Source organism: Labrus mixtus, chromosome 9 (genome assembly GCF_963584025.1).
Source record: "Labrus mixtus chromosome 9, fLabMix1.1, whole genome shotgun sequence".
In the NCBI taxonomy this organism is placed as follows: Eukaryota; Metazoa; Chordata; class Actinopteri; order Labriformes; family Labridae; genus Labrus; species Labrus mixtus.
Genome location: NC_083620.1, coordinates 3,581,265 through 3,608,092, shown reverse-complemented (window position 1 = coordinate 3,608,092; position 26,828 = coordinate 3,581,265). Strand labels below are relative to the sequence as shown.

The 26,828-nt window shown below is 42.1% G+C and overlaps 1 protein-coding gene across 2 annotated transcripts; it reads left to right on the top strand.

The window, feature by feature from the left end:
* Positions 1-193: 193 nt before the first annotated feature.
* Positions 194-26,464, top strand: smtnl (smoothelin, like). Of its 2 annotated transcripts, none has more exons than XM_061045981.1 (10): positions 194-334; positions 549-1,581; positions 18,711-18,792; positions 18,991-19,227; positions 19,362-19,418; positions 20,243-20,303; positions 20,388-20,534; positions 20,624-20,747; positions 22,560-22,711; positions 25,738-26,464. In XM_061045981.1, the coding sequence occupies exons 2-10, from the start codon at positions 904-906 to the stop codon at positions 25,862-25,864; spliced, it is 1,665 nt and encodes a 554-aa protein (XP_060901964.1). In that variant the 5' UTR covers positions 194-334; positions 549-903; the 3' UTR covers positions 25,865-26,464. The 2 variants fall into 2 exon arrangements, with proteins under 2 accessions (XP_060901964.1, XP_060901963.1); XM_061045980.1 differs by having other exon boundaries at positions 18,988-19,227.
* The last annotated feature ends 364 nt before the right edge of the window (positions 26,465-26,828 follow it).

Here is a 26,828-nt window from a genome sequence, read left to right as displayed (position 1 = left end):
CCCCATCCCTTGAGGAGGAGGAGCAGCAAAAAGAGTGGTGAAGAGTAATAATTTACACAGTGCAGGGACATAAAGCCAACCAGCCTCCTCCCCTCTCCACCTCTCACATTTACTACTCTTTCCATGTTGATTCTCCGCTCCAACACCACCAACCACCCTCCCCCTTTATCCCTCCCTTCTCTCCTCCCTCCTCCAGTCAGGCACGGAGGAGTGATCAACCTGAGAGTTTAAACAAACCAGAGCCTGGACGGAGCTCACACACACACTCTCACAGCTGCTGCTCAGCGCTGAGGAAACTTCTGTGAGCTGTCTGGGAAAGTGGAGCTGAGATCGGGTAAGTGAACATTACCTCACTGCTCATTTTTTATGGCTGTGACGAAACATAGCTGTGTGCTTTCTTTTCATTACACCGACTCATTAATAACAGATACTCTTGATTGGGTCAATGCAATCCACTTATTAAGAGCAGTTTTAGGTGTTTTAGATTGCACAGGAGATTCTGAATGAAGTCACTGATGTTTTTCTAATATAGCTGTATTTCCCCACAGGTCGTGACATTTCTGTGGATGGTTACTTCTTTTAAGTTCTTTTTTACAGCTGTTCACAAGCTAAAGGTCAAACCTGGTCCCTTTCAGACGGACGACAGAGTGAGACATCTCCTTTAAAGAAAGGCACATTGAAATAGCAGCAGACTGAGAAAACAGAGAAAAAGCTGAAGGAGTGACGATAAAACAGACCAGACATTGCCCCCCCCCCGCAAACTTTCACCTCACAACCCTTGTCCATCAACCACCCCCGTGCCCCCCCCCCCCCTTCCCCTCAAGCCAAACCTTCAGCAAACTGCTGAAGATATACATTCCCGACTGACAAGAGGATCTTTTTCTGCCTGTTTAGAGAGGGTCAATGGAAGCCCCGACCCTGGCTGAGATGGGAGACGCGTGTCACCCCTGCTCTTCCTCCCCAGAGGGGGAGACGGTGTGCGATGCTCTAGCCCGTTTTGAGAATACCCTGCGGGACGCCATCAGGGAGATCCACGTGGATGTCAGCACTTTTAAGATTGGCATGGAGCATCGCATGGAGGAGACGGCCAACCTGAGCGGGCCCCTCGGACGAGCCGTGGCTCAGCTCCAGCAGGAGAACCTGCAGCTCAGGAGCCAGCTGGAGGCTCTCACCCGACAGGTGGAGCTCCTGAGCGGGATGATGTGTGACAGGAGCAGCTTGCTTAACAACGGCCACAACGGTCACGGTCAGAACCACAAGAATCATCTGAGCGACATTCAGGAGAACCATCAGGAGATAAAAGAGGTGATCTATGGGAAAGGTGAAGCTCACACTCAGAGCCAGGGTCACCTCCACATCCAGTCCTGCAGCCTTGGCAGCCCGGGCCAGAACCACATCAGCCTCAGCAGTCAGTCCAGTCCCGCGTCCCCACCTGTGACCTTCTCACCGTCCCCGAGCTCCAGCAGTCCTTCCGTTGGGTCCAGGGTTTCCTCCGTGGTGACCGGCTCAGTGTCAAGCAGCAGCCCCTCCGCCGCCCGCTTCTCCAGCCGAGCCATATTCGCTGTGTCAAGCAAGACCAATGTGAGTACTGCGTGTTTAAAGAGAAGAGATTCTCTGTCACATGATCAATGACACTGCATGGTTTTCAACACTCTTTATATAGGCGTAAATATTGTTGAAGAAAATTCCATCCATTTGAAATGCCAATGTTTGGGTTTGGTTTTCATAACAAGCCCCAAGTTTGCAGAATAACACCTCCACTAGCAGTCACAGGAGCTGGATGTTTGCACCAGCTATCTACGTATCAATTCAATATTTTATAAATTCCCTCGTTCAAGCCGTTTCTCAGTTTCTTTTTTTTATAACTACTTCAACCATTACCCACTCATTTATTTATATTTTAACCATGTGACAAGTAATTCAAACTGTTTCAACCATTTAGCAAAAATACTACTAAGATACTGTTTAAGTCACTCACTTTAAACTCACTTATTTTAAACCATTATCTATTACTCAGATAATGAGTCTATACTTCATAAGTATCAACGTACTGTCGGCTGAGAGCTCAACTAGCGTACAGGTAGCTAGCAGGATTACAAACTCCAAACAGATACTAAAACAGCTTCACAGCTGCACAGGAATTGCAGATTGTGAACTTTGATAAAAGTGGAAACCATCGAAACCACCAAAAATCGACTTTTCGTTTCGTTTTGTTTATTTTCGTTTAATTTCGGTGCCTTGGTCTGCATGTGCCCTGTAACCTTTGAGGCCTCCTTCCGCCTCAGCTGCCACCACTGAACCCCCCAACCTATGGAAGTATCCCACCAGGATCCTGATGATTTAGCCTGCAGAAAAAAACAGACTTTGATTTGTACACCGGAGACATATCTGGATTTTACAGCATTTCATGTTCTATCTACCTTGAGTCTAACTTTAGTGACAACTTGCAAGTCGCTGCTAGCTAGCAGGTAATATAAACTGGATTTTACAGTATGTGTTAATTTGAAGCTTGATCCAAAGGCTACTGGACTGGTTGAAGATATTGAAGAAGTTCTACCTCTCTCTGAAAGGCTTCTTCAGCTCTCATCCTTTTGGAGGAGAGGTGAAACATCTTCAAGATCTTCAACCACATCTTCAAGAGATAATCCAGTAGTTGCAATGTAATTGATAGCTTTGGAAACTGCCGCGTGGAAAAAAGGGCCGATTGCAGTTTGACTAAAGCCATGTTGCTTTGTGGATGTGTCATTTGAGGCATGGGCTGTGTCACTGCGGTTTCACAATGGCCCTCCACCGGGATGCTTAAGGATTTATGAAGTACAGTAACATGAGTCGAGCGGGCTCCTGGGAGGTGAGGTTAGTGTGGTCATGTGGTTTTCAGACCTGACTCAAATATGTGTAATAAGTATTGTGAAATGGAAGCTCTGGTTAGTCATTATAGCTGTCGTCCCCTGCACATTTTAAGTCCATCTTTGTGGAATTTAAAGTTTTAGTTTCACATGAATGCTGACGGTGGGGCTGCTTTGTGAGTTCCTGGAAAGCTGACGTTCCCTTGATCACAGGGGTGTATCAAAGCCTGTTCTATGTTGTGTCTGTGTCTGGCTTACATCACAGTTATTCACTGGATGTTACCAGACAGAGTTTCTGAGTGATTATCAGGGATACATTTTTACTGTTGTTGAGGGATGATGCTCACGAGCGTGTGCACTCTTGAATTGGACTTGTAACTCATCTTAGAGTCCCCTGAAGTCCTTTCACCAGATCACTTCTCCTTTCAATATAGTATACGTTTCCTCCATTGGAGATTTTGTTCTGATTAAACCCAGAGTATATCGGGGCTTTTATCCGTCCTGTGGTTGCTGCATCACTCAGACATTTGATCATGTTGTTTTACAGGACTTCAAATGAAAATAGTTTATTTATCTGTCTTGATATAAAAATTAAACATTTAAGGACAAGAGGACATGAGCTGATGAAGATTCAAACGTTTTTCTCTTCATGGATTTGAGTGTGTTTCTGTGTGGCAACCCTTCAGGAGAATGCTTGTTGTGTGTTTTCCAGATGTTATTCAGAAACACACTTACAAAACAATCCAACTTCCCTGTCCATCCCCGGCTTGGTTTACTCAAAGAGACAAAGGGTGGAATACACTGCTTCCATCTCGTGGATACATTTCTTCATCTTCATCATGCTTAAAAATGATGGCAAAAAGATGCATATATTACAAAGTTTAATTCATTGTTATGTTTAATTTAAGAGTTTTAACACAAAGTTAGGGTTATGGTTAACTTAGGTTAAGTTGAATTGATACCTGAATATTAAACTTTGATTAGATTTTAGTAAAAATCAAATGGTTTAATACCACGGCAACAAACATTGACGTCCAAGACACCTGATATTGGGTAATGCGTTGTTTTTAATGAACACATATTGCAGGCAAATTCCGTCACACTGTCTTAACTATACAAACTTTTTTGGCAATGTTGAGATGTGGCAATGTCGGGAATTATATGTTGGACGTTTGTGCCATCCAATGCACAAATCCAAACATTGCCAACGTTTAATTTAGACAGTTTTGTGGAATCTGCTGCCTGCAAATGGACTCATTCTTCTCTTAGGCACCTGTCTTTTAAAATAGATGTTTCTTTAAAGCTTCAGGTGCTTTTTGATACTATCGATCATTAAAATAACAGAGATTGTTTCCTTGTTAAGATGTGTGGTAACTAGGCAAATTCCATTTCATTGACGGCCTTAATATAAATCTTTAAATGGGTCCTTTGTGTAATGGATGTTTGTTCATAGTTATATCTCAGAGTTGACTGAATCAACATCATATCAACAGTTAGCTGAAAGATATATCGAAGCAGACTGCAGGTACTGCATGAACAGATGTTAGCTTTCATGTTTTGAATCTACCTGTCCATCAGTCAACAGTAGACATGCATGACTTTAATTAAGTGTTACATTTATGACCTAAGATCAACAGTGACACCAAAAGCTTTTAATCACATGTCAAACTGTTGTACTTTACAAGCACTTCAAAGCCACCTGACTGGCAGGAGGATGTCCACAGAGGATGTTATTTACTCTGAGGGAGCTCCATCCTGCTGTGCTGAGGAAAGTTTAGACATTTATGAAGCAGATTGTCTCTTTTTATTTGAAACAGGGCTGTTATTTTTTGGAGCTCTGTATTTTGTTTTACCTGAGAACCCACAGCTGACACACATTCCTTCTGAATATCCTCATAAGAATTCTTCATGAGTGAGTGTTTGACGGACCATAACTCACGGTCGGTTGTGGCATTAACATATTAATCTGAGGTTTTTATTACATACCAGCATGTTTTCCGTATTAAAATCCTTGCAGGGATAAGGACAAGCTAAAGTTTTGCAGGACAGGAAAAAAAGTGGACGACATACGCAAGCACACATTATGCAAATGACTGTTACTCCTGTATCTGTAATCACGAAACTATGCGGTGGATACATCAGAGGAATGTTATCTTCTGTGAAATCATGCGGTCAGAGCTAAACAACACAAGGGCACCTTTGTTTCTGTGTGTCGGTTCTGTGGGAGATCCCCCGCTGTCAGCCAAACACTCCGCTGCAGCAAACACACGTCAGATCAAAACTTGAGATGGAGAAAATACTCTAAAGTGCAGCAGCGGCGCCATGGGAGGAGCTGTGTAGAGAGGGAGCTGCAACGACAAGGAAGAAAATGTATTCAAATGGAAAAACGAGATTCAAGGTTTATTACTGGATTGCATGATATGAAAACACGGTGGATCTTGTGAACAAAGAAAGACAAAAAGTATAGCCTACATCAAAATTTTTGTAAGATGAAAAACCATGAATCTTTAGCTGTGATCTCATAAGAGGGGGAGATGGTAAAAAGTGGTGCTGCTACCCCGGTCCGCATAGCTTTGTATCCCAGCATGTACTGTACATGTCCCAGCATTTTAAACTGGTCTAATACAATAATACAATCTCTCGAATGGTTCGCTCAGGCTTCAACCGGAGTTTCTCCTTCCAGGCCCCTAGTATTTTTTCCACAGCATGTCTGAGAGGGCTGATGTGAGAACCCTGCAGGATATTCGCCGGAGAATTCACCTCGAGCCAGTGGGTGGGGGGGATTGACGTTTATATTCTATGACTGCTGCACGGTGCATAGAGTGTATGCAGGCAACCTCTGCGAACTCTGTGCATGTTATTAAATGGCTCCATTGTGTTTTCTGTTCATCAGTATGTTGTTCTCCGCTCTTCTTTTTTATGTTGTCATTCCGTTGGACTACATGTTGCATTGATATAAAGGCAAATATTCTCATTATAGCGTCGTGTAGCAGACTCTGTTGCTTTGTCGGCTACTTCCGCGTTGTTTATTTACATCATGTCTTACCTCAGGAGACCCCCTGCCCCCCATCCCCTCTGACAGGGCTAGTCTCCAGCTGTGAGGAGCATAATGTGAACAGCCAGGTCGGGAGAATCACCGGAGCAGTCCTCCCTTAATTATCTAGATATTTTCAGGAGTGCAGATGTGAAAACAGCTAAGGTGGCTTCATTGCAGACGAGCAGCAGGAGTGCAGGCTTGATTGGCAGGGGTGTGTGTAGCCACACCCAGCTCCACATAAACACACTAACATGCACACACATGTCAGACACAAACACACAAGACAAACAAGAACATACAAACACACACAAAGGGGAGAAGAGGATGGAAGAGAGACTTGGATCTGCACATTTCAAATGTGAGGTGAAATGTCTTCAAGAACTTCAACTAAGTCCAGTTGTATTTATGATACAGCGCTGGATATGTTTTTAATGAACTGTGGTTGATTTGATTCTGCTTAAAACTCTGAGTGAGTGAGTTTGACGAGGCATTGGCTGTTAAGACTTAAAGTCTTATCAACTTGGCTTTTAGTTTGATTTAATTCATATAACTTCAGTTCACTCTCCCTGCCACATGCTCACCTGTCAGACGAGATACAGGACATGAAGTTCAGAAGGCTGTTCAAACAGGATTTACTGACTCGACACACTCTCTCTCCCTCTCTTTCTCTCTTTCTCACACTCACACACTCACTGGCCTGACTCCCAGCTGTAGCTAGCCAGAGGGAGTTGCGTCTGTCTCCCAGCTGTTACTGTGCACTTTCATCGTGCCAGTCAAAAACAACACACACTCATGGACCTGCTGAAACACGCACCTGCAGCACGTCAGCATGATCTCGTTCATATCATACACACACCTGCAGCACATCAGCATGATCTCGTTCATATCATACACACACCTGCAGCACGTCAGCATGATCTCGTTCATATCATACACACACCTGCAGCACGTCAGCATGATCTCGTTCATATCGTTTTCATACCATAACCATTTTTATCTGTCTCATACCACAATGTTGTCCAGAATGAATTACCTTTAGGGCCTACCTGTTTAGTTAGTCAGCGTGAAAAGGGTCGACATTGCCATTTGTTTACACTGACCTCTTATAATCAGAATAAAAGCCTGATCAAACTGTCTGGGGGGGGGGGGGGGTATATGCTGCTTTTTATTTGGATCAATATCCATGTAAACTCTTGGTCTGATTGTTTCTAGCTGTCAGGGATAGAATTAGTCAAATTGTCAGACTGCACATGTCCACCCCAAGTGATGTGATGAGTTTTTTGTTATTGTTGATATTTTGGTTCAGCTACAGTAATCAAGTTAACTGGTGACTTAAACTGGTGATGTGTCTACTATTGTTATACTTCCAACAGCTGTGAGAACAGAACGAGTAGAAGTAACGCTCTTCACAATTGCCTCTTGTACATTTTTCTTCTGACGCAAAAGGCTCCAATCCTGTGCGCATGTGCGCATGTGTGTGTGTGTGTGTGTGTGTGTGTGTGTGTGTGTGTGTGTGTGTGTGTGTGTGTGTGTGTGTGTGTGTGTGTGTGTGTGTGTGTGTGTGTGTGTGTGTGTGTGTGTGTGTGTGTGTGTGTGTGTGTTCATTAGCAGATGAACAGATCAGATAAGGGCAGTAAGGTCTCGGGGTTATCTCCAGGGCTCTATCACAGTTACTGGGTGGTGCTTGATTTATGGTCACAGCACTTGCATCACGAGTTATGTAAGAGGGAATGTGTTAACATTTAAAGATGAGTGAGGGGAAATGGTGGTTGTGTGTCTTGACTGAGATGTGACTGCTCTTATATGTATTATATGCAGAGATTTTACTCCAAAAAAATCATCACCGTTCATCATGTTCATACAGGCGTCATTGTTCTCTGACATCACTTTCAAGCCTGATTTATACCTCTGCAGCAAATCTACGCGGCTGCATGCGTCATAGGTTCGCAAAGCTCTATGCAAGCATGAGTAAGTAGCCTGATGCGCACCTCCTAAAAAATTTAACTATGCTGCGAAACAACACAGACCACAAGTCCTGTTATTGCACCACTGGGTAGCATCAAACGTCCTGCATTTACAACATTCATGGTGTTGTTGAGGAAAAACGCCAAATGTGAATGCTAATCAACTGCTACTAAAAATGTATAGTCCCCAACTCCAAATTAATATTCTCAGTTTCAGTCACCATTCCTTCCTGCACTCATAAAAGCAGAAAATAACTTTGCTTGAAATGCCCAACCCCTGTAAAGAGTTTATCAAGAGAAAGACATTTGAGCCATCTCTGACTGTCTCTCACACTCTGACATCTTATCCATCCATCCATCCTCTGGCCCCTTCCTCACTCTATCACCCTTCCCCCAATCTCCCCCTCAGAGCTGCACTTAAAGGCTGGATTCCTACCCCCCCCCCCCCCCCCCCCCCCCCCCCCGCTTTTGTGGCTATTAATACAGCCATGACGGAGACAGAAAACAGAGTTGTAAGAATGCCTCTGTGATCAAACACACATTAACGTACATATGGTTTTTACTAAAGCCGAATATAAAAGCAGGATTTTTAAATCATTATCTGACTAATTGATTTACCAAATTATTTCTGCTGATGCTTGGCCATTACTACTTTTCTAAGCGTACTTTTGTTGTTGCTGTATTCAACACTATCTATATGCATCAAACCCTAAATGACTTTTTATAACTTATATTTGATGCTCTGTTGTGTAACTATGAACCACAAATGTAGAGCAATCCGACACTAGAATCTCTTTAGGGATTTAAACATTCCATCTTATGCTGGTCTGTTTCTTTCAGTTATTAATTTGCAAAAGTGGTTTGGCACTGTGAAGTTAGCCTCAAAGCCATTTTGAACTCTGGTTTGGCACTATTATTTTCTGATAAAAAACCTGCTATTAGGTCCATTTGGACTGATAGAGGGGAAAGAAAATCGCTGAAAGCAGGTCACAGCTGAAAGGAGAGAGAGTGTGTGTGTGTGTGTGTGTGTGTGTGTGTGTGTGTGTGTGTGTGTGTGTGTGTGTGTGTGTGTGTGTGTGTGTGTGTGTGTGTGTGGGTTCACATGCTGGGGGTTTAACAGAGGTATGCAGCCACTCCCTGGCTACCCCTGGCTCTCTTAATGACTTCCAGACAATAGGCCGTGTTCCCGTCATCATCTCTGTGGAAACAGGTTAATAACTGACTGACCGGTGGGACAGCTCACACTCTCTGCGCTCTGGAAACCAGCGAGACTTACTGGAAGTTCAGGAGTAGATTTCAGCGTTGTCTCTTCAGCTACGTCAGCTCAATCCCCCCCTGGGAAAACTCAACAGTTTCTCTGAACTGCACTCAGATCCAGTGTTTCTGGGGGAAGGCCCTTGAGGCACTTTTAAGGAAAATTTGTTATTTTTAGAGGTTTGGTGACACAGGGTCATGTGTGAGAGAACTGGGGAGTTCTCAGGTTGTGTCAGATGTAAAGTCTCCCATCCGAGGAGGGCGACCCAGAAATAACAGCTACCTTGGGCTTTTAAAGGCTCAGGAGAAGTGGGAGCATGACCCAGAGATTATTTATCTGATTGATGACCATTGGGAGGATTACAGTTAAATTGTACAGCTTCCAGAAGGTGAACAGACAAGTCTCTTGCACATTACTAAAATGCAGGACAGAGGTGGAAGAGCAGCAACTACAGTAACAGCATACAGTGAGTTAGGCTTTATATGTGATTTTTTTGATCCAGCAGATGTCGCCCTTGAGCACCAGCATGAAACCAAAACAACTCGTGCTGCATTGTTGTGTTAGCATGCTAATGCTAGCGATCTTTATTATGCTCGTATCTTCACACTGCATGTAAATTTACCTGAAATGAGCGTGATCTAGAAACACAGTTAAGCAGTGAGTACAGTATGTTATTCTTCTTTTCTCTAGTCCCTCAATTAAACAACTTTTATACATGAGGGGAGGAGTCAGCCGGCCGTCCGGGCGATGTAAACAAAGTGAAGATAGGACTCTGAAAACTCTGAAAACATCACAGACAGTGGGACTCGAGTGTTACACCCATTGTAGACAGTCATGACTCACAGAGTTATTTTCAGAGGAGATACTTGATTTATATTATATTTAAGAGTGAAAAATCACATAGAAAGACTTTAAAATGTAAAATAACAACACAGCTAATGGTTAACAAAGCACAGTCGGTGAATGCAACAGTAGAGTGATGTGTGTGTGGAAATGTTGGAGAAAGAACAAAAAGACAGAAACCTATGAAATAAGTAGAACTATTCATTTACAGTATATTATACAGAATAAGAAATGTTGATAAGATACTAATCAAAACCAATCAACCATCAATACCTGATGCAGCTATGGAGTAGCTTCAATGCAGACTCCATACATGGCGCATGCTCTAACCACCACGTCACTGGCAACTTAGGGCATTTTTACTTTTAATTTACATTTCCACACACTTGAAAGGCATCAAAAAACCTGAAAGGAGCTTTAGTCTTTGAGATGCAGTTTTCAGAAAGTACATGTGAAATCATGTTTTCATTGGGAAAGACTGTAATGTGCATTCAGAGCTCTTCACTGTACAGCAGCTCTCACCTGCAATTACAGTTTTTATATCCTCTGGGTTCAAAGACTGTGCATATGTTTTCCTCTCAACCCAAAGTGGTATCCCCCGTGATTTTTCTAGTAGAGAAATTGCAGGCTGCATTAGTGTATTTGAAGAACAGGTGGTTTTTTCTGCGTTTTTCTTCCTCTGAGAAGATTCTTCTAGAGACTCCTGGGAGGAAATTACAGAGCAGGAGTCGCTGACTGCTTCCTCTGATAGCTGAGGAGAACTCTGATATCTGTACAGTAGTGTTTACACAAGGTCATGCAGTGTTACGATCACACTCAGATCCAGCTGTAAATCGGTTTTACTATTTTTTTTAAATCACTGTCTCTAACTAAATTAAAATTAAAACTTAGATTGAGAATATTATTGAGTGTTTCTTCATGGAACAGCTGCGGACACACACAGGAACCTATTGAATGGCATTTTTTGTCACTGTTGAGTGAACTACAGTGTTTCCCAGCAGACATTGAAACACCAACAAATATTCTCTCTCCTGCTGCCGAGTCGCTCCATCCTCACCTCACGCACGTCCCTCTTTATTAAATCGTTAGGATGAAGAAGCCTCTGACAGCTGAACAATACCCAGCAACCTCATACCTCCTCCTGTTTGGACAGACAGGTTTCCCAGGACACCATGTCCCAGAGTAACAGCCAATAAAGGCCTCTACCAGAAAATATTCTGGTTTATGTGCTCTCAGTTTCTCTATTTCAAGTCTAAGCTTCCTCTGAGTTAACATGGAGAGGAACTGGAAGTGTGCTTGGATTCACTAATTCAATAATTAAAAAATATGACGCTGGTAAAAACTCAAATCCTACAGAACTGGAAAAAAGCTCTTTAACTGAATTATTTGTAACATAACAATAAGTAAGGTCTTTTACCTGCTTTTTGTAAAGTGTCTCGAGATAACACAACAAAAATTGATTGATTGACTTCAAACATGTTACTTTTGTTTTAAACTGATTCTGGCTTTATGTGTCAGATCAAAACACTTTTAATGGTGACAAGTGCTCCCTGCTTTATGTTCAGTACTGCATCCAGCATTCTAGTGTAGCATCCAAGGGACTCTGCAGGCTGGGCTTCAGGGTCCAGCATTCACGTCCATACAAGAGAACTGACTCTAGGTAGCAGGGAAGAACCTGAGCTTTGTATGTCGTGGGAGGTTGGACTTCCACACACTGGCCATACCGTTCAGAGCTTTTGACCCGAGAGCTTTCCTTATTCTAATGTCCTGATCCATGACCCAAGGTATTTGAAGTAATTGACCTGCTTCAGCACAGTATCTCCTGTTGTCCTTAAAGGTGGGTTTGCCTTGGGGGATGTTGTAGCTGGAAAACTCAGTTTTCTTGGCATTTAGACTAAAACCACTCCACTCCAAGTTCCTGCAGAGTCTAGGTCTGTTCAGATGGCTGAGGGGAATCTTTAGGGCTTTCTTGGTTTTTTAGTGAGGCCGAGCTCCTTCTCCTGTCCACTGATGGCTTACCTAAGTGCATATTTTTCAGTACTGCAATAAGTTTATGAAGTGTATTACTTGCCAGTGGACATTTGTTGAACGTTAACCTGAAGAACACAGTCAAAAGCCTGCTAAAGATCGCAGAAATTCAGAGTAATGAAAGTCTTTAACCCTCCTCATAGTCCTCTCAGTGCTCGTCTTCCTCTTCTGCTCTCATGCCCACAGAAGGATTTTCCACATTCTTCTCTATTTCGTTGACTTCATCCAAACAATTTTATAGTTTCTCTCTCACGATGCCATGACGCACTGTCCTGGAGAGAGGGATTAGTGATTCCCAGAAGAGAGAAACTGGAGCTTTGGTCTGCTTAGACGTCTGCTGCTCCTTTATGAGACTGTTATGAGGGAGAGTTTGGATTGTTGCATTTTTCCTCCTCTGTAGTGCTATAGGAAGGTGACAGCTACTAATGGATGCACACACTAAACAACTGGACTATCCACTCGAGGCTTCAACTTTGATTTCAGGGACAAATTGAGGTGAAATGTAAACACGCCTCCTGTATGTCCATCAAGGCTTCCTTTGAGTACACAGCTTGATCTGTTTTAGTGACATCTTGACACGACTGTTTCTACTTTTAGCCACTTATCATGAGCAGACACTAACACTTCATCACACATGTGTATGCCAGTAGATAGAAACATGAGTTGTTGGCGGTATGGGTTTGTAAAGCTTCCACTGGCTCAAACTTTAAGGGGATGATGTCTTTAAATTTGACTCCTATTTTACGATGATAAAGCATTTCATTGAGACTCTGATATCTTGCACGGGTTTTTTTGCGACTTCATTTGTCAAGGTGCTCCATGCAGCAAGCATTTCAAGAGCAGATAAGTGTGGCAGTGTTCTCCTGCCAATGTACTGAACTAAAGCTAAAATATCCCCGCAACATGCACTGACACTGCGCTGGAGATGTAAATCTTGAGCCAAGACTCTAGAGCGCAGAGGGGAGCTGGATGATCAAACAGCCATGTATTGTAATGGAAATATTTCCCAGTGAGAATATGAACAAAGACCAAAAGCCCAATCATTTTTGTGAGGTTTTATTACAAGAATTTGCAGGAAGAAGAAACTGTACAGAGTGTATCATGGTGACCACACTGCAGAGTAGCTCAAATGACACACAGAATGAAGTCTCCTTTTCTACATGTCAAGGAGGAAACAACATATATTGACAAGCTCTGTTGTAGGAGATGAGCAGTTTAACACAATCAACCTGGAGAGAGGAACAGCAAATGTCCATGAAGAGTCATCCTTGTAGAAATCAAAGGTCACACAGACATCCTCTAGAATCACATGATGCTTACATGCCAGTTTAACTCTAAAACAGTATTCTTTTGAAATGTCACACAGTTCATACCAGAATTACTCTAGCACATCTGCTAAATACATTTTCCCATCCCTGCATTAAAGCCATGCTCCTTCCTCCAAAACACACATTTTTGTTTGTTGGTACAGGCCAAGGCAGAACAGTTTCTTGTGTCGATTTGAGCAGACAATCACGTTATGGAAACTTTTACGAGTGTATTGTTTGTTTCCTCTCACCGTTCCTCCTCTACTACGATAATCTGGTGCACATTGACGAGAAACGACTTTTGTAACCTAGCAACAGTAAATGCAGGGAAGAAGCGCTAAGGGTCTATGGTGCTGACAGCACAGATAAATCGTCAGTAGACACAGGCCCTGTATAGGTTATTACAGTTAAGTTTCATTGCTATCTATCCAGTAATTGCCAATACATTTAACTCTGGACCAAAGGGGTCACAGCTCAGTCTACTTCAGTGTCTCGTTACTAATGAAGCTGAGAGTAAGATATGTGTTTTTATCTCAGTTGTGTTTGCCTAGGCTACAGACACTTTGTTTCTTTTGGATATCTTGAGACTCACATTTGTCTGACCTCACTGCCCTCACAGTGTGCGGTTGTGTCAGATTGCAAAAACCTTTTCTTTATCATAAAACAATTTCTGAATCTTTTATGAAAAGTGAGTCGGCTAAGAGCAGCTGTGTATTGACACTGTTTTTTTTATTGCTGGTGAGGACTTAAATATACCCTCCTACTCAGTGTAAATATTTGCTGTGTAGCAGCTGCTAGCGGCTGTAATGACCTCTCTAGAAGAACATTGCACTTGACAGCTTCCTGGCTATGCTGCACCTCCAAGGATGGCAGATTGTCTTTATCAGTTGATCCTCTGAGAAAGAAAAGAGATGAATGTATTTTTATTCTAAAGTTATGATATGAAGAAATCACACACATATTGTATATACACAAATCAAAATGATTGCGGTGATAAAGCGTGATTCAAGAAATACGACATGGGAACTGTGGCCAAGACAAGGGGGAAGCTCAAAGTGCCAAAAAAGTTCAATGACACTTTAAAGCAAGTTGAAATGTTTACATGTGTTTGTGAACAACACAGTGTCACAGCAGTGAGGAGGAAGTTGTAACAAACAAATTGAATCTTGGACATGGACACACGTTTTTCCTTCATCATGTCAGTCAGCATTTATTTTTTAAATTCATTTTAAGTTCATATAAGGACATTTTTTTCATTATTTTGTGATTGCACCAAGCGGTAAACCAGGTGCTGAAAAAACTAAGTTAATGCGGTGAAGTCACTTACACGCTAATATTAAAGTGTCACTTGTTACAGCAGACATAAACATAAGGCGAGGAGTTATGGAGAATTAGGGGCGGGCTGAGTTGACTGAGAGGTGGGCATGTTGTAGGCCTCTGGGAGGCTCACTGCAAATATCCAAATACCACCACAGTCTGTCAGCGCACTGTCTAGTCAATGATCGTACTTCCACAGCCCACGCTGAGGTCCGCCTCCGGAGCGTGCCAGCAGCACCACTCCGCTCTGCCTCGTTTTAAATATGCGCAAGAAGGGCATATAGGGCTCACCTCAGCTCAACCTCTTTGCCTGTTACAAAGTTGAGGAAGTTAGGATAGGTTAACATTTCCAACATGACAGTCGCCATCGCTGGGCTTTAGAAACCAAAGGGTAAACTGATGTCAAACATTTTGTCATACTGTAGCATCACATAAATATTTAAATCCTAACTTCCCAGAAAATGGAAACTCTGGCATTTATCAGCACGATAAGAACAAAGTATAATGACAGAAACCATGTTAGAGAAAAATGTATTTGACATGTATTTTGATTTTAAAGTTTGACCCATGTCCCATCAGTCAACATGGAGGAGGCGGAGCTTATGACCAAGACTGCTGCCAGTCAGTGGAGGGAGCTCTACATCTTTTGGCTTCACTTTGGTAGAGCTGTCATCTCGTCCATTTTTATGCATTAAAGGCTCAAAGCACTTTCAGATAAAGCTGAAAAAATTATATTTAAACAATTATATTGTACTATTGTACATCTCTAATTCCTGTCTTCAGAAATTTAAAATCTTTGTTTAGATTGGTAGAATTAATTATATAAACGATAAGTTCTGAAGTACATCACAAACTGCCCACACCAAGTGTTTCCGACCAACTGCAGACACTCAAGTTTCCTGTTTTAAAAGGTGATTATCCTTTAAAAAAATAAACATGTCCATCATCAGATATCGGTTCATGTTTGTGTGTGTGTACTTATGAGGCATTTGTGCCAACGTTTTTGAGTTGGCGTGCTTGTATGTATCGTTCTGTGCCATGTTACGTGTCGAGCAGCAGCGTGTTCTGCCAACAAAAAACTAGCCGAGATACCGGAGAGTTTACCAGAACCTCAGTAGCTGGGATATCATGTTTCCCCTTCTGACCCAACCGAGGACGTCTGCTGATCCGAGTACTTAAGCCGGCAAAGATCCCCCCTCCCTGAAGCCAGACATTCTGCAATCTGTCCCCCTCGCCCTGCTGGACAGCCAGCTGTGTCTGTCTCATTTCTCATCATTAAACTCAACCACTCTGCCTTCTTCACCTTTTATTATAAATCTGAAATACTCTACTCTTTTTCCCTTATTCCCTTCCAGGTGTGCTCAATCTTTTGAGCCCCCCCCCCCCCCCTCCACACACACACACACACACACACACACACACACACACACACACACACACACACACACACACACACACACACACACACTCACCGGCATTCCTATATGGTGAGCTCAGCCATGAACACACTCTTTCACACTCCCAGCCATTTCTTCACAGCATGCTTTCTCACAGCAAGAGCAACATTTTGTTCTTTATGATGATTACGTGTGTGTGTGTGTGTGCGTGCATCTGTGCGTGTGTGTGTGTGTGTGTGTGTGTGTGTGTTTGTGTGTGTGTGTGTGTGTGTGTGTGTCTAAGAGTCAGGAGGAGTTACAGTATTGGTTTTTAGGGTGTCTGCCTTGCTAGGACTTTTACTTTTTACTGCCAGAAAGTTGAGTTTTTGTGATAATTAAATGTTTTGTTCTCATACCTGTGGTGGTATCAAGTGATGTAGTGCTTTCACACATGTACAAAACAAAATTGAGTGAGCTGCATGTTTGAAACCAAACATCAAAATTTCTCAGTGCAACTTTTTCCACAGTTTTTTCCTGCTAGCCTTCTCGTAAATTTTCAGCTTGAAGTAGGGATGAGATGGAGTGAAAACACGAAATATTCAGGAGAATTCAATGTGGGAGGGGGTGAAGGTGCACGTGACCTGAGAAAACTCACAGAATGTAATGATGATGGAATTAATCTGTCTGTTAAAATACAAGCAGGAGAGAGGAGAGGTGTGTGTGCCCTGACAGGCAGAGAGCAGTGTGTGTGTGTGTGTGTGTGTGTGTGTGTGTGTGTGTGTGTGTGTGTGTGTGTGTGTGTGTGTGTGTGTGTGTGTGTGTGTGTTAGTGAAGCAGAGCAACAGAGAGCACAAGCTGATGTGCTTTGAATTTTAGTTATGATAAACTGAGGTGAAATTTGACATCAATTTTTATTCCTATATTTTATTCTTATTTTTCATGAATACACAGATGTTTCAGATAATGTATGATCAGGAAAGTTTTCCTCAAAGACATCAAAAAGTCATCACAATGTATTGGCCAAAATGTGTATGAACCCTGTGTTTTTCTATTTGCTGACGTCATCGATCAATTTGTTTTTCTGGTTTCTGACAGCAGAGACAAACAGTCCAGGTTTCCACATTCTGCTCCCAAAAACATTTGACAATACATAAACACAAAACTGAAGCTTCAGATGCATCAGTGTTGATATAATGGTCTCAGTTTAATTCCAGTGTGACAGCCAAGTTTCAACTGTTCAGAGAAACTGGTTTCCAAAGAGCCAAAGATTTCCAACATGTCTGCCTCAGGGAGCTTTACTTCTGAAAGCCTCGCTGTTTCAAAGGCTTTTAAACTTCTACTCTGGGACATTGGTGCGATTGTGACCTTGAGAAAACATGCAAAGCTATCAGCTCTGCAATATTGACCTGAGTAGTGTTGTTCTTTGCCACTATCAACACACAATGCTCCGTCTATCTGTCTAACACGGCCACATGGAAGGTGACAGCTTGACCTACATCCTATGTGGGTCAGCATCACCATGCAGTGAAGAGTTTGAGATAAAAGCATCTGCTCTGGACGAGGACAAGCTGTTTCCATACAGATGATTGTGTTTGGAAAAAGGAAAGAGCCACAAGAGACAGGACCAAACATACTGATGGTTTGACATTTAAACTTGATCTGAACTACTGTAGGAGTCGTTGCTGCCAGGTCAAGGGGACAGGATTTGTGTGTCGGTGAGCATGACTGAAACAGAGTCTTATCACAGGAGAGAAGCAGACGAAACAGAGCAGAACACCACAGAGTTTGTTTTGTTTATCCACTTTAAATGGCCAGCACACATTGAGAGCTTAGAGTCGTGTCATGCCTCGCTGATAGGTGTTGTTTTAAAAAAGCCACATGTTGGAGAAAACCTGAAAGATTGTAAATGGTCCGACAATGACTCAATCAGCACATCTGGTTTTCTTTTTTCTTTTTTCTTATTGTTCAAACCAGAAGAACACGGTGGGCCTGACTCTTTGTGATCCAAACACTAAATAAAGAGTCAAGACAGAATTCACATGGGAACAGGCACATTCCAGCAAAAAGAAAGAAATCAATAAAAAGAATCAAAGTAACATGTAACTTAAAAAAAACAACTAATCTCATCTAAAAATCAAGCTGTAGTGTGGATTGATGAACTAGTACCAAAAGATTTGCCATGGGGTCATTATAGAGAAGCGTAGCGTAGCATAGCTTATCGTTTCTTTTCATGCTGTCTTGTGTAATATAGTTTTATGTCGTGTCATTTCATGTTGTGTCATGTCGTCTCATATCTTATCCGATCATTTCGTATTGTGTCGCATTGTTTCATGTTGTGTTGAGTTGTGTCATATATTAAAAAATTTAAAAATAAATTCCATTAATCTGATACAAAAATATAACATCAAATTAATAAACTTACCAAAGTCACCAAACTCAGACTCTTTGACTCGGTCAAAGTTTGCTTCCAGTCCCACCTGATTGCAATCACCTGGAAGCTTTGCTAGTGTTCAGTTTTAGAATCACATTTATGAACAACATTTAAAAAGGTCTCATTGAAAATGGAATAAAAACTAGAAAACACAAAAAATATGTAATTTTGTAATATGTAATAATTTTTCTCTCTTATAAATACGCCACCAGAGGCCCTCCTCCTGGTCACCAATAAAGGTCTAATATGACGTAATGCTGCTTTAATGGTTGTTAAAGGTTACAGTGTGGATTCTGTGTGTTTCAGAGTATTGAGCGAGAGGAGCCAATAGAGGTGGACCCCGCCCCAACACATGCTGCACTCGAGAACGGACATGCTGTCACCACAGGTAACAAGTTTTCCACAATTCATGTCGATGTTTGCGGTCAAAGTAGCTCTGAAAAAGAGAAGATTTGATGACTTATCTTAAAGACATAAAGATCGGCTTATTAGCAGTCATTTGTCCAGAGGGGTGGTCACCTCTTTTTATAGAATGTCATTTGATCTGTTGTGTAAATAACATTTTATTTTCAATCTTTTCTAGCAGAACATACAGCATCGGTACTCGGAAAGATCTCTCCACCCAATGACTTCCCACATGAGCACACAGCCTCCGTTGCCATGCGGATGCCTCACCTCCCCATCACCGCGACAACTAAAACGGCAGAAATGAAATGCCCCAGCTCTCCCAGCAGCCCTGTTGGCTCTCTGTCCTCTCCGGTCTCCGAGTCCTCACCTGACGGCAACCAGAACCAGCCAATAGAGGAGTCTCCACTTCAACCAGGTGGCTGATTTGATAGTCTCAAATCTACGTCGGCTTGTAAAAGATTTTCTTAAGACGGTTATGTCTGTCAATATCATCACCCGAAAGTCTGTATCTCTTAATTTATAATTCCCTTGTGTCTCTGTTGTTTTAAGTTTCCTCCACATGGACACCTTCACCTGTCAGAGCTACGGGGTCTCCCCGCCTTCAAGGTGAGCCAAGCTTTCAGACCATTCACTGTGAATAAGAATAGACCTCACCTCTCAGTTAACCCCAACCTGCAATTATTTTAGTGGCCTGCAGGGCACAACTCCACTGGCTGCTAAAAGACATTTTACACATAAATACAGCAGAAATCAAGTATAGTTATCCTGTGTACATGTCTCTCTGAGTCACGACTGTCTACAATGAGTCCCGCCATCATGTTTACATGGACGGGACGGCCTTGTGTATAAAGCTGTTTCAGTCAAGGACTAGAGAAAATTAGAATAACATACTCACTGCTTATGGGTGTCACGTATGTGTCTTTAGATCACGGTTATTCTGTGTCAATTTATGTGCAATACGAAGCTATGAGTTAACCAAAGTGTGCTAACATTAGCATGCTAACACAACAACGCAGGTCACAGGAAATTGCAGCTCAAGCAAAGGACAATTATGTCAGCCACTTGTGCTTAATGGTGCTTAATAATGGTGCGTTCTAATTGATAACTGCTTCATGGGAAGGTGAGTGGAGAGGGGTTGGAGGTGTGTCTCTGGAGGAGAGCGGAGGCTTCAGAATAGCGGAGGTCGCTAACAGCAGTTTGTTTTGGTTTAATGCTGGTACTTCAAGGGTGACATCTACTGGATCAAAAAGTCGAATGTCACACCAGTGACCTGGCTCCAAAAATGCCAAACTGTGAAAGTGTAGTCCACAAAGCAGTAGATAACTATTTGATGACTTCATGCATGATTCTTCAACAGGCTTTGTTCCAGACTCATGTTTGACATTATAGAAGAGTTGAAATGTTTACCTGTCTCTGTTTTTCTTTTGCAGAGAAGGTAAACTCAGCCCCAGCTAAGTCTGTGACGTACTCAGGGCTGATGCAGCACGACAGGTGAGTGACATTTGACTCATGAAGGACATTTTTTAAAGATTGTCAGAAAATATTTCCCTTACTCTGAACTTCCATGTCCTCCAGAGACGGCGATGAAAGCGGTAACAGATCCTTCGGGCAGGTAGGTGAGAGGAGGCGGGAGCTGGTGAGGTCACAGACTCTACCTCGAAACATCGGGGCCCAGGCTCGTCGTTCCATCTTTGAGAGGCTGGAAACTGAAGCCAGTAACAGGTAAACACAATGTGCTGTTTGAATCACAAGCTGCTCATATTTGTTTTTTACTTCCTTATGTATCTTGGTCTGTTTCTGCACCTGTACAGTCGAACAAAACCAGTGGACTCCAAACCCAAACTGAAGCGGTCTCAGAGTTTTGGGGTGTCCAGTGCCAGCAGCATCAAACAGATCCTCCTTGAATGGTGCCGCTCCAAAACCATCGGATACCAGGTACACACTGAATACAAGCTTTCAGAGACTACATCACAGACATACTTATACACACAGTAACTGAGGTTTGAAAGCAGAACTTCTACTTGTAATGGAGTATACTCACAGTGTGGTAAGAGTACTTGTAAAAAAAAAAAAAAGAAAAGTAGGTAGTTAAACGCACATCCCGTAGGTGCAGGGCGGTGCAAAAACAGCAAAACTGAGGAAGAAGATAGGCCCCCACACTTGATCAAATGCCACAAAAAAGGTTTTAAGAGGTCTTCTTCAGGTGATAAAAAAAAGAAATCACTTGAAGAAGACCTCTGGTCGAAACTTTGTGATCATTAAAACCTTTTTGTTGTGGCATTTGAGCAAGTGTGGGGGCCTATCTTCTTTCCAAGAGTACTTGTATAACCATCACCAGCATACATTTGGGGGGCAAACTGTGGCTCAGTTGGTAGAGTCGCCGTCTCTACCGGAAGGTTGAGGGTTCGATCCCCAGCTCCTGCAGCAACATGTCCGTTGTGTCCTCGGGCAAAATACTTAACCCCAAATTGCTCCCGCTGCTTTGTCTGCGGTGTGTGAATGGGATTAGTTACTTCTGATGGACTCACTACATCGTGTGAATGTGTAGATGTGACGTGCGGTGTAAAAGTGCTTCGAGTAGTCAGAAGACTAAACAAGCTCAAGTCCATTTACATTTGAGCACAGATGAGCAAAAGATTTAACCTCAAACTGCTTTTTCATACTCCTACATCTTTAAGGGAACCCTCAGCCTAACAATTTTACAGGTATTATACCATAGAGCTAATTCCCTCAATAGACTACCATTAGCTCCAAGGCTTGTATCCCTAAAGCCTCACTCAGCTTGTGCTAACGATGTTTAGGCTCAGACACACACCTGATTTTCCTGCTCTCTGCCTGCCAGTGCCACACACACACACACACACACACACACACACACACACACACACACACACACACACACACACACACACACACACATACACACACATCACCTGTGGCTGTATAACAGTGATTACTGCAGGAACAGCAGATTGACACATTTCTCAGCGTCTTGTTTAAACGTCTTTTGAATGTACGCTACATTGCATATCCATCCATGGGATCATTTTGACACTCATGTTTCATGTCCCCCCCGACATTGTTACTTCCTGTACAGAAGCAAACAGAGTGGGGAGGGGGAGCAGAGGAGAAGGTCCTGTAGGAGGCGTGATTGGGCCAGCCAAATGTCATAGTAAAGAAAAACATCCAATCGGCCTCTTCCCCTGCTGTGTGGGCCTGTGACAAGCAATTACAGAAAAAAATATCTATAAAATCAAATCGGCTTCAAAGTGCTTCGGCCCTCTGGTGAAATGCTCGGCGTGCCAGATGTTTTCAGAGGTTTGAGGTTGCAGGGTTAAGTTGGTTTACGTCACGGTTGAGATACATCAACACATTTCTGGTACAGCAGTCTGTGCCAGCTGCTCCATGTGGCTCTGGTTACAGTCAGGCTGGGTAAAGACAAGACTCTTATTAACTGGGAGCAAACACACAAACACACACACAAAAAAGAGGAAGAGGAATGTGAAGTCAGTAACTTTACATGCTGCATTGTATTGGAAGCAGACTCCAGGCTTATAAAGGACATGATGATAAAAGCATGTAACAGAAAAACAGAGAAGTGTTTCATCCATCATAATTACAGACAGCAACGGAGAAGACATCTTTATGAAGCTGCCAGTCACTTTTACAACTCGTGTTCTTTCACATCCTGATGCTCACACTCCCCACGTCATCACCGACTCTTCTTCTCTCTTTTTTTCTCTGCAGAACATCGACATCCATAACTTCTCGTCCAGCTGGAGCGACGGGATGGCGTTCTGCGCCCTGGTGCACTCCTTCTTCCCCACCGAGTTCGACTACACCTCTCTGTCCCCCGTCAACCGTAAACACAACTTTGAGCTGGCCTTTGGGACTGCAGAGTGAGTGATAGCAGCTGATAGCAGCGGCAGGTCGACACAATGTGATGTTAATTTGATCTGTCGTAAATAGGAAACTTCTTCTAAAAAGGTCAGCATGTCGATGAGCAGTAGATCAAGGCGAGACATTTTCATCCTGTGATTCTTTTCCAAACTAAGGAGGGGAAGAAATACCTGTTTTTTATGAGTAATAATTGTAAATATTTTCATTCAATTCGTATACCTTACATACTCTAGATTAGAAGACATTTAGAAAACTTCAAAAAAACAAATTTCTGCCAACCTCTCAGGTCTAAAGACAATGTGTCACATCACAAAGACTGGGGATCTTTCAGGGTCACTAACTGGAAAACTACAACTAGATTCCTTTAGAGATTATTATCATGCACCTTGTGGAGATTTAAGTTCTGGAGATAACAAGAAGTGTCCTCACTTTTTGTTCCATGAAAAGACAATGAGACTCTCTGAAGGAATTAAAACTGGTAACAAGGTTTTCAGAGGTAAACCTGCAGAAGGATCGTGACCATATCTCATTCTCAGCCGGGATTTCTGTCTCCCTTTTTTTCCTTCTCCCCTCTATCGTGGTACAAACGAGAGGACACATCAAAGAGCGTTCTTGCTCTCTCCACAGCTCCAGCAGTTTCTCCTCCTTTTCCACAGTCCAGGACAACAGCATGTTCCTTCACCTCCCAACCATGTTTACTAGAGTGTGGGCAAACCGCTCCTATTGGTTGTTGACAATGGTCACATCGTTTAACATAATTCGAATAGACAAAACTAAAGACCTGCGATAATATTTTATCATGCCGCCAACACAAGGCCTTGTGCCTTTATTTGTTCGGACAGTGGATAGAGTAAATCAGAGCAAGTGGGGGATGACATGTGGGAGAGGAACCACAGGTTGGACTTGAACCCGGGCTGCAGCTTGGAGACCTCTGTACATGGCGCCACCAAGCAGATAGATAGATAGATAGGAACTTTATTAATCCCTTGGGAAGGTTCCCTCAGGAAATTCAGATTCCAGCAGCAGGTAACACCAAAGAATAGAACAGCACACAGATACAAAGAATAAAATAAAAAACACAAGTTATATACAAATAATATACTGTACACAGTAGCAGCAATAGACATGTCTAAATAAAATATACTGATACAGATTTATAATAAAATAGCAGCAGCAATAAAAAGAAGGTAGCAGCAGTTGTGTTGTTTTATGTTTTGTAATAGATAATTAACAATAAATAATGAATAATGCAAGCTGTTAGGATTGTGTTGTGAGACATCTGCGCCCCATTTTACGGTGATTTTTTGTTTTGAAGCCCGGCTTGAATCGATCTTTCATGCAGTTAAACTTTCTGATGTCATGATGAAACAGCTGCGGTTTCTGCTGAATCAGCTTTAAAGTATTTATTGGGCTGAACTGCAGCAACAATGTGAGTTTAACGTTGTTGTGACTATACTTATCTTCATATTTTCTTTGTTCTTCTGTTGTGTTCTACAATGTTAATAATTAACATGCAAGCACATAAAATAACACACGCGTGTTATGAGGCCTCATTCCTGCCTATCCTGCCTGTTTTGTTTTCATCTTTGGTGCCCTACAGCTTCAAAGCACAACGCTTATACTGCAGGCTGCACACTATAGATCAGGCATTAAACATAGTATTTAATGTATGTGAGGGCTTAAAGACTACATTAAAGAACGTGTTATTCTTTGAGCAGTGACGACGCTGCAGAATTAATCTGATTTAAGAGAGAGGCAGTACTCACTCTGCAGCTGAGACTTAGAGGGCATTTAATTTGATGCTCTATTGCTACTCAAAACATGTTTGTTAGAATGTATGGGAGACGTATGGAAACAACATCAGGTGCAGATTATGACTCTTAAGGCGTTCGATTAATATCTGGGGATGATATCTGGTGTTCTGTTGTGTTTCTCTTCGCATAGAAGACGATAAAAACACAGCAGGATTTTCTGCCGTTATCTGATGTATGACATTATTAACTGAATATCATGCAATCTGGAAAAAAATATATATATATATATTTAAAGTGAGGAAGTTGTGACTTTTTAAATGTCAGTTTGGGGATCCGGCTTGGTGGTTGGTTTATGCTCCATGAAGGATACTGTTGTCCTTGAGGTGGATGCCCTGGATTCAGGTCCAACCCATGGCTCCTTTCCTGTGTCTCGTTAGCCTCTCGCTCTCTCCCTGGTTTCTGACTTTTTCTACTCTCCTTTCTGAAAAGAAGCATAAAAGCTTAAAAAGAAATCTTAAAAAACATTCTTGTCAATTTGTCAAGTGGAGGCCTTGAGTGTTTAAAAATGATGCAAAAGCAAAACCTGCAGTACTTCAAGTGTCCACCAGAGGCTAGCTCAAAGGATGTCACACACCAAATCCAAAAAATGAACATGTTTACATTCTGCTGTAAACCTTGTCTTTTTCTACAGCTCATGTCTTTATCAGCACACACTTTACAGGAGATTATTTTCTTATAACTCCTCCATTTTGATTATTTTAATGCTAAGAGTTACACATACATTTACGTATTCCAGTAGCATGTCTGAGTCGACTGACAGGTGGGTGTGTTGTGGCTGTTTCTCAGGAGGCTTAAGCCCCGCCTCAGCTTCACCTCTTTGTCTGAGATTTGTCTCTAGATTGATTTATGTGAGGATACAGTCAGTATGTTCAATATGGTGAGCGCCATCGCTCAGCTTCAAAACACCTCTTCAGAAACCGATGGTGACATCACTGACACTATGTCCACTTCAAGAAGCTCAAAAACATTTTGTGAAACTCTAAAAAATATATTGTGAAATACAACAAGAACATATTTGTCAGTATTTAATCAGCAATGTATAAAATGCAGTTAAAGAATGTTTTAGCAGATTTTTCAATTACTGAACATATTTTTATTTGCATGCCAACAATAATATATAAAGTATCATACTTCTTCAGTCGGATTGATGACACTTTAATCTGATTCAGCAGCACATTTTGATCCACCTCTACATGTGTGTGTGTCTGCAGGGTGAAGGCAGGCTGCGACCGGCTGATCGAGGTGGACGACATGATGATCATGGGCCGTAAACCTGACCCCATGTGTGTCTTCACCTACGTCCAGTCGCTCTACAACCACTTGCGCAAATTCGAGTGAAGAATGAAATCACCAAGGATCTGATGATCAGCACAGTTTATTCATTGTTTCTGTTCTAAACTCTGAGCTGACTGGGGATACTGAGCTGCTGAGGGAGCACTTTGAAAAGACTGCACTGCCCCCTCTTGGTGGATTTATAAACATACCCCCCCCCCACATGCTACATGAGGAGCGCTCACAGCTCACCTCACAGGTACGCGGTGGACGATGACTCTTGGATAGAAAACTGTGTGTCCTGTGATGTAATGAAGAAGATGAATTCACAAAAAAAATATGATCAGGGTTGGTTTGTTTTTTATATGTGCGTGTGTGTGTGCGTGTGTGTAGTCGTGACGTTTTGGATGCAACTATCCCTGTGATGTTTAAGTGTCCTTATTAACCTTTAAAATTGCACCAATAGAGAGGATGTGTTTCACAAACCTCACTGAATAACTGAACTGTAGGAGCACACTGTGGGCTGGAATACTGACAAATAATAATCATGATGTGTTGGTAACATGGAGCTCATTGTCCACTGATATATTTACGTCCACATGCTGTGATGTTGTGTTATTGAAATGAGATGAGGGAAATAAAATCAATAAATTGAACTGTTTTACACATTTGTGTACAGTGTGTATGTGTGGGCATCATAGTCTAATTTATAAATGTATACTTCTATTTTCCTTTTTTTTATGTCAAAGTCTTGGCCATAACTATTTTGATCTCTGCTGTCGGATTTTTTTACCAAACACTTTTAAATTCAGGTGATATCTATTTTGTACAGAAGCCTGAAGTGGACATACACACACATTTTAATGTATTCAGGTTTCCCGTGATAATAATAAGTACAGTTAAGTCATTTTCATCAGCTCATTTATTTCCGTTATATCTCAGGATAACAATGATGGTTTTCCTGTGATAAAGAGTGGATTCTTTGAGATCTTCCAAAAAATCCCAAAATGTATTATCACAGGAAAATGGT